This window comes from Chrysemys picta, chromosome 10, assembly GCF_011386835.1.
Source record: "Chrysemys picta bellii isolate R12L10 chromosome 10, ASM1138683v2, whole genome shotgun sequence".
In the NCBI taxonomy this organism is placed as follows: Eukaryota; Metazoa; Chordata; order Testudines; family Emydidae; genus Chrysemys; species Chrysemys picta.
In genome coordinates this window covers 28976913-28989327 of record NC_088800.1, presented here as the reverse complement: position 1 = coordinate 28989327, position 12415 = coordinate 28976913, and the positions used below count along the sequence as shown (strand labels likewise).

The following is a 12415-nucleotide window of genomic DNA, read 5'->3' as shown; positions in this document are numbered from 1 at the left end:
TCCTAGTGATGCACTGGGAATTGCAGTTGTGTGTGAAGGCAAAATCTGGCCCCTTGCCAAAAGAGCTATGCTAGACTAATACACCAAATCAGGCTGGGTTTGGGTTTCTCGTATACCTATGAACATCTGTCCGAGTGGCTGAAAGTTCATCGGATCTGGGCTGGTGTAATTCACACAGCTATAACTGCTACTGTCAGTCATCTCCTCTTCCCAAGCTCCAAGGATCCTCTTTTTACCATTGCTATCTTCAGAGGGAGTGGTGGTCTTTTATACATGTCCTGTTTCTTCAAGCTATTGCCCCCCACCCTGGATTTTCTGAGTGTGCTGGGTGGCTATGCTCCCTGTAACAACTTGGGGAACAGGGACAATGGAGAGTAGTTAACCTTAACGAACTATGCTCTAACTCAGTAGTTCTCAGCCTATTTACCATTGTGGGCTGCATCCAATACTACCTGTATGGTCCTGAGGATGTCACATGGGCTGCAGCTGTGTGCTGGTTGGGCCGCAGGTTGAGAACCACCGCTCTGACTGAATATGGGCATGCTAAGGAGGTTTGTTGAGGCTGGGAGAAGCTAGTTCCTCTAACTTGTCAACAGGAGCGAGAAGTGGAGAGTGGAAGATTCCCAGCAGCAGAACAAAGGAACCAGGTGTTGTTGATGGAACATATTCACTTGAGAGACTCACTGAGACTGAGACAGGAACAGGAATCTGTGGGCCGGAGAGGTCCTGTTCAACTGCAGTTAGAGAAGACTAAGTGAGCTCAAATGGCTTTATGATTCTGAAGGGAAACCAATGAGCTGCAAGGAAAGGAACCGGGACACTCAGAGGGCTCTCTGCAAGCCTAAAGAACTTTCCGGAGTGGTGAGGAACCTGAGGCAGGAAAATGAATGTAGGTGTTTATAACTTTATATAGAGCTGTATAATTCTCATGCTTCCTAAATGAAGAGGTATGATGTTTTAGAATCCTGTGTAAAGTCTGTGTGTGCTGGCTTCAAACTATCTCATGCCCTTGTAGAGTTAAACTAGAAACCAGAAGGCTCACACATTTGGTAGCATTCTGAGGAATGTGCAAGAGCAGCTGGGGAGGCATGGGAAAAACAGTACTAGTTTCAAGGCCTGTGCAATTTGACCACAGAGTCCCCAGGGCCAAGAGGGTTATCATACATATGGCCTGCACCTGGAGTGCGCACCTACTGGCCCAAAGCGAGGGACAGGGCTGAAATAGTGCCCAGCCTCAGCAAACTAAGGGCAGGTGGGATTCAGCGTTTAGAGCCCCTCACAGCAGTCTGGCGAGTATGCAGCTATTGGAGCTTGACCAGATCTAACACACACCCAGGGGTAAAAGTAAAATTGAAAACTTACCGGTACTGGGGCCGGCTCCACCACCCCCCGGAAGGGATGGGGCCTCGGGCAGAAGGGGTGGGGCTGGGGGTCAACGTCCCCCAGCCAGCTGTTCCAGGCTGCCTGGCCCATGCCGCCCAGGGCTCCAGTGGCGATTTAGAGGACCCAGGGCTCCAGCTGTTGCTGCCGCCAATACTTTCACCCGTGCACACATCCGTCTTCTTTGTTTGGGGGGGATCTATTGGTAAGTGCCCGTACTCTGGAATCTAACTCCCAGTGGTTCCCTGATAACTGTGCACTGTGCTTTAGGTGGTGCCACTCCCTGCTGACTTGTTTTTTCTGTTGCTCACTGCCTAGGGTGAGGGCATATCCTAACTCCCATCTTTGTTATGATGGAAGGGAGTGGCACCCTTAATTACAGACTGCCCAAAAAGGGATAATGGGAAGTGGCCATTTGGTTTCTTCAGAATAACAGGGAAAGGGGAGCACTCAAAAGCAGGCTGTGGTGAGGAATTAGAGGCATGTAGGTTATTGGGCCCTGAGGGTTTGTGGGAAAGAGGGGTGTCCTCAGTGATTGGGCCATATTGTTGATGGGTTAAATCACAGAGCAAGCCATCTAGGCTTAGCCTACTTTGATCCACTTCCAGCAGATGCTTGGGGGTGGGGTCAGTTTTGGGTAATGAACACAGCTCTTATCATTCGATAAATCTTTTTTTTTTCATGGTTCTTGCATCTGCATGAATCTAGATATAATTCTCTCCCACAGTCTTGCATGACATCATAAATTATTCCTGACACTCCCCAAGAAATGTAAAAAGCTAATTGCGTCCAAGTTATTTTTTTTTAACGAGGGTCTTAATTGCATCTCTTAATGCAACAACAAACTGCATTCCTAACTTGTAAGGATGTTGCCAAGAGTGAATGAAAAATGCTTTAAGGCAAAACAAACAGTGCTGTGTGGTTTCATTCCAAACAGTATTAGTTAAAATGAGGGCATGAACACTGATAAAGATGTTAATAATTAGAAGCTGCATGTTAAGCTTTATATGGTGAAAGAAATGTGGTGTGACCTGCCATGAGAGAGACACCGACTCTCGTATTAAGGGCAATGTAATCCTCTGGCCTGAGCTCATGTATAGAATGTCCAGCCCAAGACCTGGATCCTAACAACCTCGATTCAGACCTTGATCCAACTCTAAACTGCTCAGGACAGTCTTTGGAGTTACTGTGACTTTGATTTTAATAACAAAGTTCAAAGTTCAGTTCAAGAACATTCTGTCTCCTCTTTTTCCTTTTAATGTGCAAGAGTGGACTGTGTTTTGGTGGTATGGTGAGGACAGTGGCTCTACCAGAGCATTAAAAAGCAGGCAATTCGCAGTCTGATCAAGTTGGGGTTTTTTTGAGTGTAGGAGTAATGAGGAGAGCTGGTGGAAGCAGGCCCCATTAGGAAATGAGGAACCTCTCTAAAAACTCTCCCCAGGTAGATGGATGTAGCGATGTTTTGGAAAAAGCTTGGGGCCATGTAGGGGGAGTGACTGTGTTGTGAAAGAAGACACTTATTTTTCATTAAAGCCCCATGGATTTTTAGTTTAGTTTTGTTAAAGCTGGTTGAGTCTTAAAATGAGAGAATGAAGACATAGAATTAGTTAAAATGGGTATGGTGTGGGAAAAAGGGATTACTGTACCTTTTAAAAAATCAATTGCCGTGAAAAATAGGGATAAAATATGAAGTGCTTAAGGAGAAGCTGGATCAAACCCTTGCTCGCAATTGAGCATTGCTTTGGAGCAGTGTTTCCCGAACTTGGGACGCTGCTTGTGTAGAAAAAGCCCTTGGTGGACCGGGCCGGTTTGTTTACCTGTCCCGTCCGCAGGTCCGGCCGATCGCGGCTCCCACTGGCCGCGGTTCGCTGCTCCAGGCCAATGGGAGCTGCTGGAAGCGGCGCGGGCCAAGGGACGTACTGGTTCATGTTATGAAGAAATTATTGTATCGGGGAATGCCACTACATGAATGTGGAATCTACCATTTGCTGACAAGGGACATAGCACATCCCTACCAGACAGAGGTGACCATGTGCCGCCCCTCCTTCTCCCCAGGGGTTTATATGCCCTGCCCTGAACTCTGCTGCATACCACCAGCATCTTTAAATTGTGGACTCCCCACTATGAACAGATATGCGTCATCTCTGCTACCAGAACAGGGACAGTGGAGAGTAGTTAACCTTAACGAACTATGCTCTAACTCAGGTTCTCAACCTATTTACCATTGTGGGCTGCATCCAATACTACCTGTATGGTCCTGAGGATGTCACATGGGCTGCAGCTGTGTGCTGGTTGGGCCACAGGTTGAGAACTACCGCTTTGACTGAATATGGGCCGAGGGACATACTGGCCGCCGCTTCAGCAGCTCCCACTGGCCTGGAGCAGCGAACCGCGGCAAGTGGGAGCCGCGATCAGTCAGACCTGCAGACGGGGCAGGTAAAGAAACCGGCCTGGCCAGCCAGGGGCTTTCCCTACACAAGCGGCGTCCCAAGTTTGAGAAACACTGCTTTGGAGGAAAGCTGTCTTGGTAACCTACTGTTCTGTTATTGGGTTCTCCCAATTGACAGGACGGTTCTCACATGCTATATGCATAAAACTGATAGGTAACAAGTTTTGGAGGTTCAGCTTGAATAAGATCCACAATTTCAGATGTTTTGACCACTAAAGTACCTGACTCTCTCCAGTCTCCAAAATATGTTTGTATGTTTATTTGAACTTCTGAATTGGTTTGTCCCTTTCTGATGCACACTCCTGTGTCCTCCTGATTTGTCATCTTAGTAATTACCCTTCTTTCCATTCCTCCCCCCTTAACTTTACAAACCCATAATATTTCAGTATGTTAAGGTAGAGAAAGAAACCTTGCCTCAACAATGACCATCAGTCTCACAGAGCAGATTAACTCACATAAAAAACTTGAGTGCTAGTCACTTATCTGGCTGGGTAAATCAACACTCTAGTTCACACATCCTTGAGGCATGAGACGGATTAAAACTCCATATGGCCACTAAAGTTAGAATGTAAAGTAAATTACTTCCAAGATTTGTATGTAACAAGAGTCTTAGGAGACAATAAAAAAGAGATAGGAAGAAATAAACACAAGGCAAAATGAATCCAGAGAGTCTTTGATTTGGGGACTAATGCCTGACATCTGTAACTTCCAGTTTCTTAGACAATGTATGTTAAAAATATAACGTCATTTTCATTGTAATCCAAATTTATATATAATATGTAATAAAACAGGTGAATAAATTTTACAGACAGGAGAGAGGTTTCCTTCTTTGAAAAATGTATTCCTCACTGACCTGTGGAGAGGCTATTCATGGACAACTTCATCAGGAGATAAGCATTTGCTGTACAGTTGGAAGAAAACTATTGCATCAGCTCTACCTCTCCAGGACTGCAGCATAAAAAAAACAAAGAGGCCTGAAGTGACTTTGAGTTACAGTGGGTGACAAGGAAAAAAAAAATAGCCGCTGCCTACAGTGGTATAGAATACTGGGATTAACATATATACTGCAGTAAAGTCATATAATGTGACATTCTAAGTGTGGGATATGTGTGTGTGTGTGTGTGTGTGTGTGTTATGTGACTTCTGCTTAACTTGTCATTACATACTTAAAATAAATGTTCAGTTCCAATGGATCCTACAACAGGTCAAAGGTGAAGATTAAGTTAACCATGAACTGGACCATGTTGAAGTAGAAAGTTAGAGTTTACATAAGCCTGTTCATCTCTGAGCCAGAGATTTGCATGGGTTTGCAATGGTGAAATATAGTTAAAACTGAACTACACTGCGGCCAATCAGGACACTCAATTTAGGTGTGCAGTTTGATTGACTGACATTGCTTCAGACCTCAGTCTTTACCTCTGTTGGCATATACTCAGTGACTTACCACAAGACAGCTTATAGCCAAAGAGGAAGCAGGAGTTGTTGCACTCTCTGAGGGTTTGTCTTCACAGCCTGCAGAAGTGTGCCTCCCAGTCCGGGTCAATAGACTCGGGCTAGCAGGGCTCACTCTAAAAATTGCTGTGTAGATTAGGGTTACCATACGTCCCCTTTTTCCCGGACATGTCCGGCTTTTCGGCACTCAAACATGTCCGGGAAAATGGCGGCTCTGCTCCTCCCCTGACTCTTTGGCTCTGTTTAAGAGCCGAGCTGCCCGAGCGCTATGGGCTTCAGGCATCCCCCTTGCCTCCGGACCCCAGCCGCCGGCCGGGCACTTCCCCTCCCGGGCTCCGGCGGCGCAGGGTCCGGAGGCATGGGGGCTGCCCGAAGCCGGTAGCGCTCGGGCTGCTCGGCTCTTAAACAGAGCCGAAGAGTCAGGGGAGGAGCAGAGCCTCCGGCCGCGGCAGCTCTGCTCCTCCCCGACTCTTCGGCTCTGTTTAAGAGCCGAGCGCTGCGGGCTATGGGCAGCCCCCATACCTCCGGACCCTGTGCTGCCGGAGCCCAGGAGGGGAAGTGTCCGGCTGGGGGCGCAGGGTCTGGAGGCATGGGGGCTGCCCGAAGCCGGTAGCGCTTGGGCAGCCCGGCTCTTAAACAGAGCTGAAGAGTCAGGGGAGGAGCAGAGCCTCGGCGGCTGGAGGCTCTGCTCCTCCCCTGATTCTTCGGCTCTGTTTAAGAGCCGGGCTGCCCGAGTGCTACCGGCTTCTGGCAGCCCCCATGCCTCTGGACCCTGCGCCGCCGGAGCCTGGGAGGGGAAGTGCCCGGCTGGGGGCGCAGGGTCCGGAGGCAAGGGGGCTGCCCGAAGCCCAAGCACTACTGGCTTCATGGTTTGCCGGGCAGCCTCCAGACCCTGCACCCCGGGCTGGGCACTTCCCCTCCCGGGCTCCAGCTGTGCTGGGGAAGCGCCGGCCGGGGGCGCAGGGTCTGGAGGCTGCCCGGCAAACCGTGAAGCCGGTAGCGCTCGGGCAGCCCTTTCCGCATGGCTGGGAGTGGGAGGGAGGAGGGGGCGGAGTTAGGACGGGGAAGGGGCGGAGTTGGGGCGGGGCTGGGGGTGGGGAAATGGGCGGGGCCAGGGCCCGTGGAGGGTCCTCTTTTTTTATTTATTAAATATGGTAACCCTAGTGTAGATAGCACTTTGAAGTTGAGTCTTGCACGGGAGCTCAGACTCTGAAGCCCAAACACCACCCTAGATTTCAGATCCTGAGATCCAGCCCAAGCCACAACTCCAAAGCACTGTCTACACAGCAGTTTTTAGCGTGATCCCCGCTAGCCCGAATCAGTTGACCTAGGCTGGGAGGCTCACTTCTGCAGGCTGTGTAGATGTCCAATATACAAAATGAGACCAGAGCTTTGTACATATGTTGTTAAAAATAAACGAAAGCTTTTGGTTCACCTGTTTTTGTCTAGTTTGTTGGCTGTAGATAAAGTTCATATGCGTATTTTAATGTTCATACATTTATCAGTGCAGTAACTGTTTTATTTTATCTTCCTTTAGAAACAGAAACCAAAGTCCCATAGGCCCAGGGAAATATGGATATGGAAAAGTGCCATATATATTACCACTGCAAACTGACACTGGGCAACTGCCTCAAAAAACACGGCGGCAGCGACAGTCAACAAGGAACCAAGCGTATGAGCAGAATCAGGGTCTTGGGAACACACACAATCATCCATCTAACCCTTCAGTTCAACATGGGAATCTTTACCAAGAAGAACGTGGACCTCAGGTGTTGGGGCCCTCAATTTATCAGCAGGCTTCAACCCATGCACAGGCCTTTCCTGCATCTCAAAGTTTGTTTCATGGGACTGACTCAACCCACCATGGCTCTGCATCCCGCCAGCCCTTCCAAGGTCAACCTCACTCTCCAAGGGCTGGAGCTATTGTGTGCATTGGAGCCTACAAGCAGTACAAACTCTGCAACACAAATGTAAGTCCATTCTTTTCTCTCTCAGTTTTAAAGACAGCTCCCTGAGCATGCTGGATTTCTATTCTTCCTGTGGCTTAAAATCAAAAGAGATATATATTGATCTTATTAACTATGGAAAAGAAATCCCTTCATTCTGTTAGTTAGTCATGGAATAAAAGAACCCACTGTATGTTGATTTAAAAGAAGAGTGGCTTGGGGGGATGTCCATAGTTGCTATATAATCTATCATTTGCATTGCAGCATCCATCCCAGGGGTATCAAATGGTTGTTAAATCTCACACACCGGTGGTATAAGTATGATTCCTGTTAGATAGATGGGGAAACTGAGGCACTGACTTTGCTTCACAGACAGGAGTAGGCAGAGAATAGGATGGGATTGGTAGTTAGGTTTCCCAGTTCCCAGTCCCACACTCTACCCACAAGACCACATGGCCTTTTTGTGACAGACCTTCCTTTTTGCCACATTTGGGAATTCATATACCCCAAACTAAGGTTTCTGATTTTAGGTGCCTATTTTTAGGGTAAATTGTGTGTAAAAAATCTATTGTATTAGAATTTTTTTTAAATAACATTTTTCTTAAAGCTGTTTTAAAATATTTGGCTTTGGTGCTACTCTATGTTCTGGGATGACCTCCCAGTTAGTTGTATGAGACCTCTCAGTGTCTGCTCTTCTGCTCCACAAACAAATTTCAACTTTGTAAGAGCTGTAATTTTTGGCTGTTTTTCTTGAAAATTTCTTAAAACGTCTTTCTTCAATGTTTGCCTTGGCTGGGTTTTATCAGCGTTTAACCTAAAACAAGAGGCCTTCTCCTTTCCAGTCTCTAGTGAATTAACATTGTTGACTTCAAGAGCCATGCTATTTGGATATTAATAATGGTTTTTTTCTAAAGTATTAGTGCTGTTGTATGTTGATTTAACAGAGAATTGGGCCTTAGGGTGCATATGTGAGTCCTAATCTGCCTTTATAGCCTTTGGGCCTTTTAAAACTGGGAAATGTAGTCATGGGGCACATGACTAGGGACAAGCATGTGACCTTCAGGAAGCCAGATGGACACTTCCTGTCTCTTAGGTGGGGTCAGGAGAGACCCAATGTCAAGGATGCTTTGCTGTATGTTTCCCCATCAGTAGGCAGGAAAAAGTTACCAGAGGAGAAACATGCGTTCCCCCTTCCTAGTTGTGGCAGCCAGAGACAGCAGGAAGAGTCTCTGTTACCAAGGGTGTTGTATTATTTTGAACCTTTTTTGCATTTTCTGTTAATTAATAAACTTGCATTGGGGAAAAGGACATGGAATGGAATTTGAGTGTTTGGGCTTTAATTTGAACTGCCGTGGCTGGTGAATCTGCACACTGGTGCACAGGTAGGGTAGTAATACATCTCAGTCAGTTGTGTAATTGAGGGTAACAGCAGGTAAACACAGTTTATCACTTCTCTTTGGGGAATATGGAGTTTAGCTTAGATTAGTTTACCCAATTTTTTTTTTTTTACCACTACACCCTGATCGCACTGGTTCAGTACCTCTGCTATGTGCTTTTGTAACAGCCCTTTCTAAACCCTGTGTTACACTGGTGTCCAAGACTCCAGTTTCTGTGGTGAGAAGTTCTGCTTCTAAATCCTTTCTAGTTGTTTTTCTTTGTAGTAGGTCCTTGCTTTCTCAGCCCTGAATCCTGCTTCCCCTTGTTCTTCCCTCTATTTCAGCCCCAGCCATATCAGGGCAGGAAGGAACGTAATCATCATCCTCATCACTACACATAAAGCATCAGAAGGGGTTTTTCAAGAATGGTCTCTTTACAGGCTTCTCTGTGGAAACTTCTGTTTAGTCAACACTATAACCAGCACCCTCCCAAGTCTCAGTCTGTCCCTTTTGTGGGAGTGTTATGTGGGATGGACGCACCATTGGTTTGTCGTTTGTCAAGTTATTGGATAGTTAAGGATTATTCTGTATTGTACACAACCCTGCCAGACACACGAGACATGGTCCCAGCCCAGAGGAGCTTAGAATCAAAACCAGGCTGACAAATGTGACACAGTGGATAACAGCTCAGACCTAAGAAATGGGGGAGAGGGATAGCTCGGTGGTTTGAGCATTGGCCTGCTAAACCCAGCGTTGTGAGTTCAGTCCTTGAGGGGGTCACCTAGGGATCTGTGGCAAAATCAGTACTTGGTCTTGCTAGTGAAGGCAGGGGGCTGGACTCAATGACCTTTCAGGGTCCCTTCCAGTTCTATGAGATAGGTATATCTCCATATATGAAGAAGATTGGTTGATGTCATGGAGATCAGAGTTGGAAGGTTCCATTAAAGAAGTGAGGTGTAATGAGGGATCTGGAAGAGGAGTTTGCAAGATGGATGTGAGACAGACTATTCCAAAGATGGTGAAGGGCAAAGTTGGAAGAGAGGACTGTGAGGAGACTTCTATCCTTATTATTATTGATAATGCCCACAATATGCAAGGGGCTTTCCAAACTCAAAAGAAAAGCAGTTTTCTATTCAAAGGGGTTACTAGAGTATTGGAGAATAAGGGAAAATCAGAGCAGAGATTAGGTGGGGGTAAAAATGTTTACAGTAAAGCCATGAAAACAAGTGCAAAGATCTTGATTTTACTGTTTTGAATTATATTAAGATCATGACGCAAAGCAACGAAGTGGGTGATGTGGATTGAGTGGCATGAGGGGAAGATGGTTACAGCAGAAATATTTCAGATAGAGTTGAAGGTGATTGGAGAGGGAGTTAGAAAGGAGGAGATGACAGTAGCTAAGAGGAGCGATCAAGGCATGGACCCAATGTTCTAATAGTGGGGATGATGAAGAAGGGTCATTATAGAGGAAACTTGGGAAGAGGTGCCATCCAGTGAGTGGGGTGAAGAGAAAGTTGTAAATGTGGGCTTGGGAGAACAGTGAACATGTTAGCACTGATGGAGAAGGAAAGGAGAAGTTAGCTCTGATGAAGTTTTGGATGGTGGCAGGACATACAGTTCAGTGTAACTTAAATATGTTGCAGTGTTCGTGGGGGAGCTAGAGTGAATATGCATTCACAGTAAATCATTTTAAATTTTGAAGCTACATTTAAGGATAGGACAGCAACAGGATACCAACCCCGCCCCTCTCCCCAAAAAACCCCAAACGTGTGAGCATATCCCCATCATTTCCCTGCACCTCTGAATGTAATCAAATTCTAAAGAAATGGGTATGACTATTCAACGATCTTTTTAACAAGAGAGAAATTGCAGGTGATGCAGCTAGAATTTTAAGTCCTTGCAGGCACATAGCCCTGCACATAGCCCTGTATTCTGATGATGAAGTTCTCAGGAACCAAGTGGAAGCTATAATTGCCATCAGGGATCAGTTTCCCCTAGGATGTGGTATTTAATAGTTATAAACAATAATTAAGTAGGAGCAATCATAGGAGTCAAGGCCAGACCAGAGCAAAGCAAAGCTGATAATGTTTGTCCTTATTTACTTGTTCTTCCTGTCTCTCCACTTTTATACATGGACTTTGATTTAATTTATCTTCAGTGATGTGTTCCAGAGCTGCTGCTGGCATCTAGAGAACACTAGCTTCTTTTTTCTTTTCTTTTCTTTTCCTTTTTTCTTGCATGTTCCAAGAGGTAAATATAATTTATCAAGGGGGAAAGATTCTATTAACTAGTACCCCGGTGTTTGGTTTCTCCTAAGGGTAGTTAATTAATTACAAATTAACTCAATCTGCCTTGGCCTGTTAGGTCATTTCCTCATCATTGTGCATTTAATGTGCTTTCATTTATAGCTGAACTCGTTTTGCATGACTGACAGCTTGGTTCATAAAAAGTTAAGCTTATAGATTTTGGTTAGTGAGAGGCTGGGAAGAGCTTCTATTTGTTCAAGTGTTTTTGCAGATCACGAAACTCATTTTCTCATTGTACAAATGGCTTCATCTCTTCAGCACTTGCATGTGTGTTTCCTGCCAGTCAGCCAGATGATGGCTGAGCAGTCTCCCTGATCTGCCTGCTGGGCTTCCAGACTTCCCATGTTGCCCACCGCCATGGGACACTAGGCTGCCTCGCTCCCCAGATGCCTAGCCAGATTGAGAGCTGGCTGGCTCCTTGCCCAGAATTTTTTAAAAATTTTTGCATTCTACAGAAATTTGCATTTGAGGCTTTTTGTTCTGATTCAGAAAAAACATTTTTTTGGAAATGTACAATTTTCCGTGGAGTGGAAATTCTGTTTCCTGTAATTGCTTTGTTCACTACCAACACAGGGGTGCAGTGAGGATGTATTCATTAATATTTGTGGGATACAAAAAGTGACTGGGAAGGCATGTAAGTATGTCAGCAAGAACGTTGTTATTAAAAACTCTTTTTGTTTGGGACATCTGTGTACCTTGTTTTTACTCATTTTGAGTGTTGCGTGGGCTCTGTATTTGATATAATTTCAAAATGAGGTTAAGATGATCTTTTTCCAAGGAATTTAGCTTTGACTCTAGTTTGGGAGTTTCCTTTTGAACAGTGTAGGATTGTATGTGCATTTAACAGTTCGACATTTCTAGGTGTACAGGAAAGCTTATAAGTTTACGTTACTTTAGGCTGTACTGTGGTTTCTTTGATTCTTTGAGGTTTGGGGTGGGATTTTTTAAAGTATTAGCTCAAAGGTCATTAGTGTTAGTGGCAGAAGTAACATGCCAGCCATTGCTATGGGAATAACGGTTAAACGTTCTCCTGTTTGTACATCAGTTGATCATTTGTCCCTTCCATGTAGATGTTACCCTAAAAAGTGACTTCTAGGGTATTTTCACTGAAGATACTGGGCCAAATTAATTTCTGTTGTAACTCTATAGCTGTGGCTATAATGAGATTACTCCAGTGATAAACTGGGCCCACTGTTTTGAATCTCTTTTCCATATTCCATAGAACACAATGTCTTAGGCAGGTCTCATTAGAGTCTGACTAAATAACAGGGACTTGGCTGAGTTAAAACACTAGGGAAAATGTTTGCCGGGTTGCAGTTCAGAAGCCTTCACTTTAATGTGTTTTGTCTAACCTAAACTTGTTTCATAGCAAGTAGTAATCTATCCTATAAAACCAGCTCATGGTCAGTCAGTCATCACAATATATTGTAGCATCAAATATAATTACAGATGAAGAAAGGCCCAAGACTGTGGATGTAACAAATGTAGTTAGCCATTTGACAGTTT

The 12415-nt window shown here is 45.3% G+C and overlaps 1 protein-coding gene across 1 annotated transcript in view; it reads left to right on the top strand.

Annotated features, from left to right (window-relative positions):
• Positions 1-12415, top strand: part of THSD4 (thrombospondin type 1 domain containing 4) — a 644254-nt gene that overhangs the window by 108301 nt on the left and 523538 nt on the right. The window contains exon 5 of the mRNA XM_005284967.4: positions 6819-7251. Coding sequence (XP_005285024.2) covers positions 6819-7251 — 433 coding nt within the window. The remainder of the gene's footprint in view (positions 1-6818; positions 7252-12415) is intronic.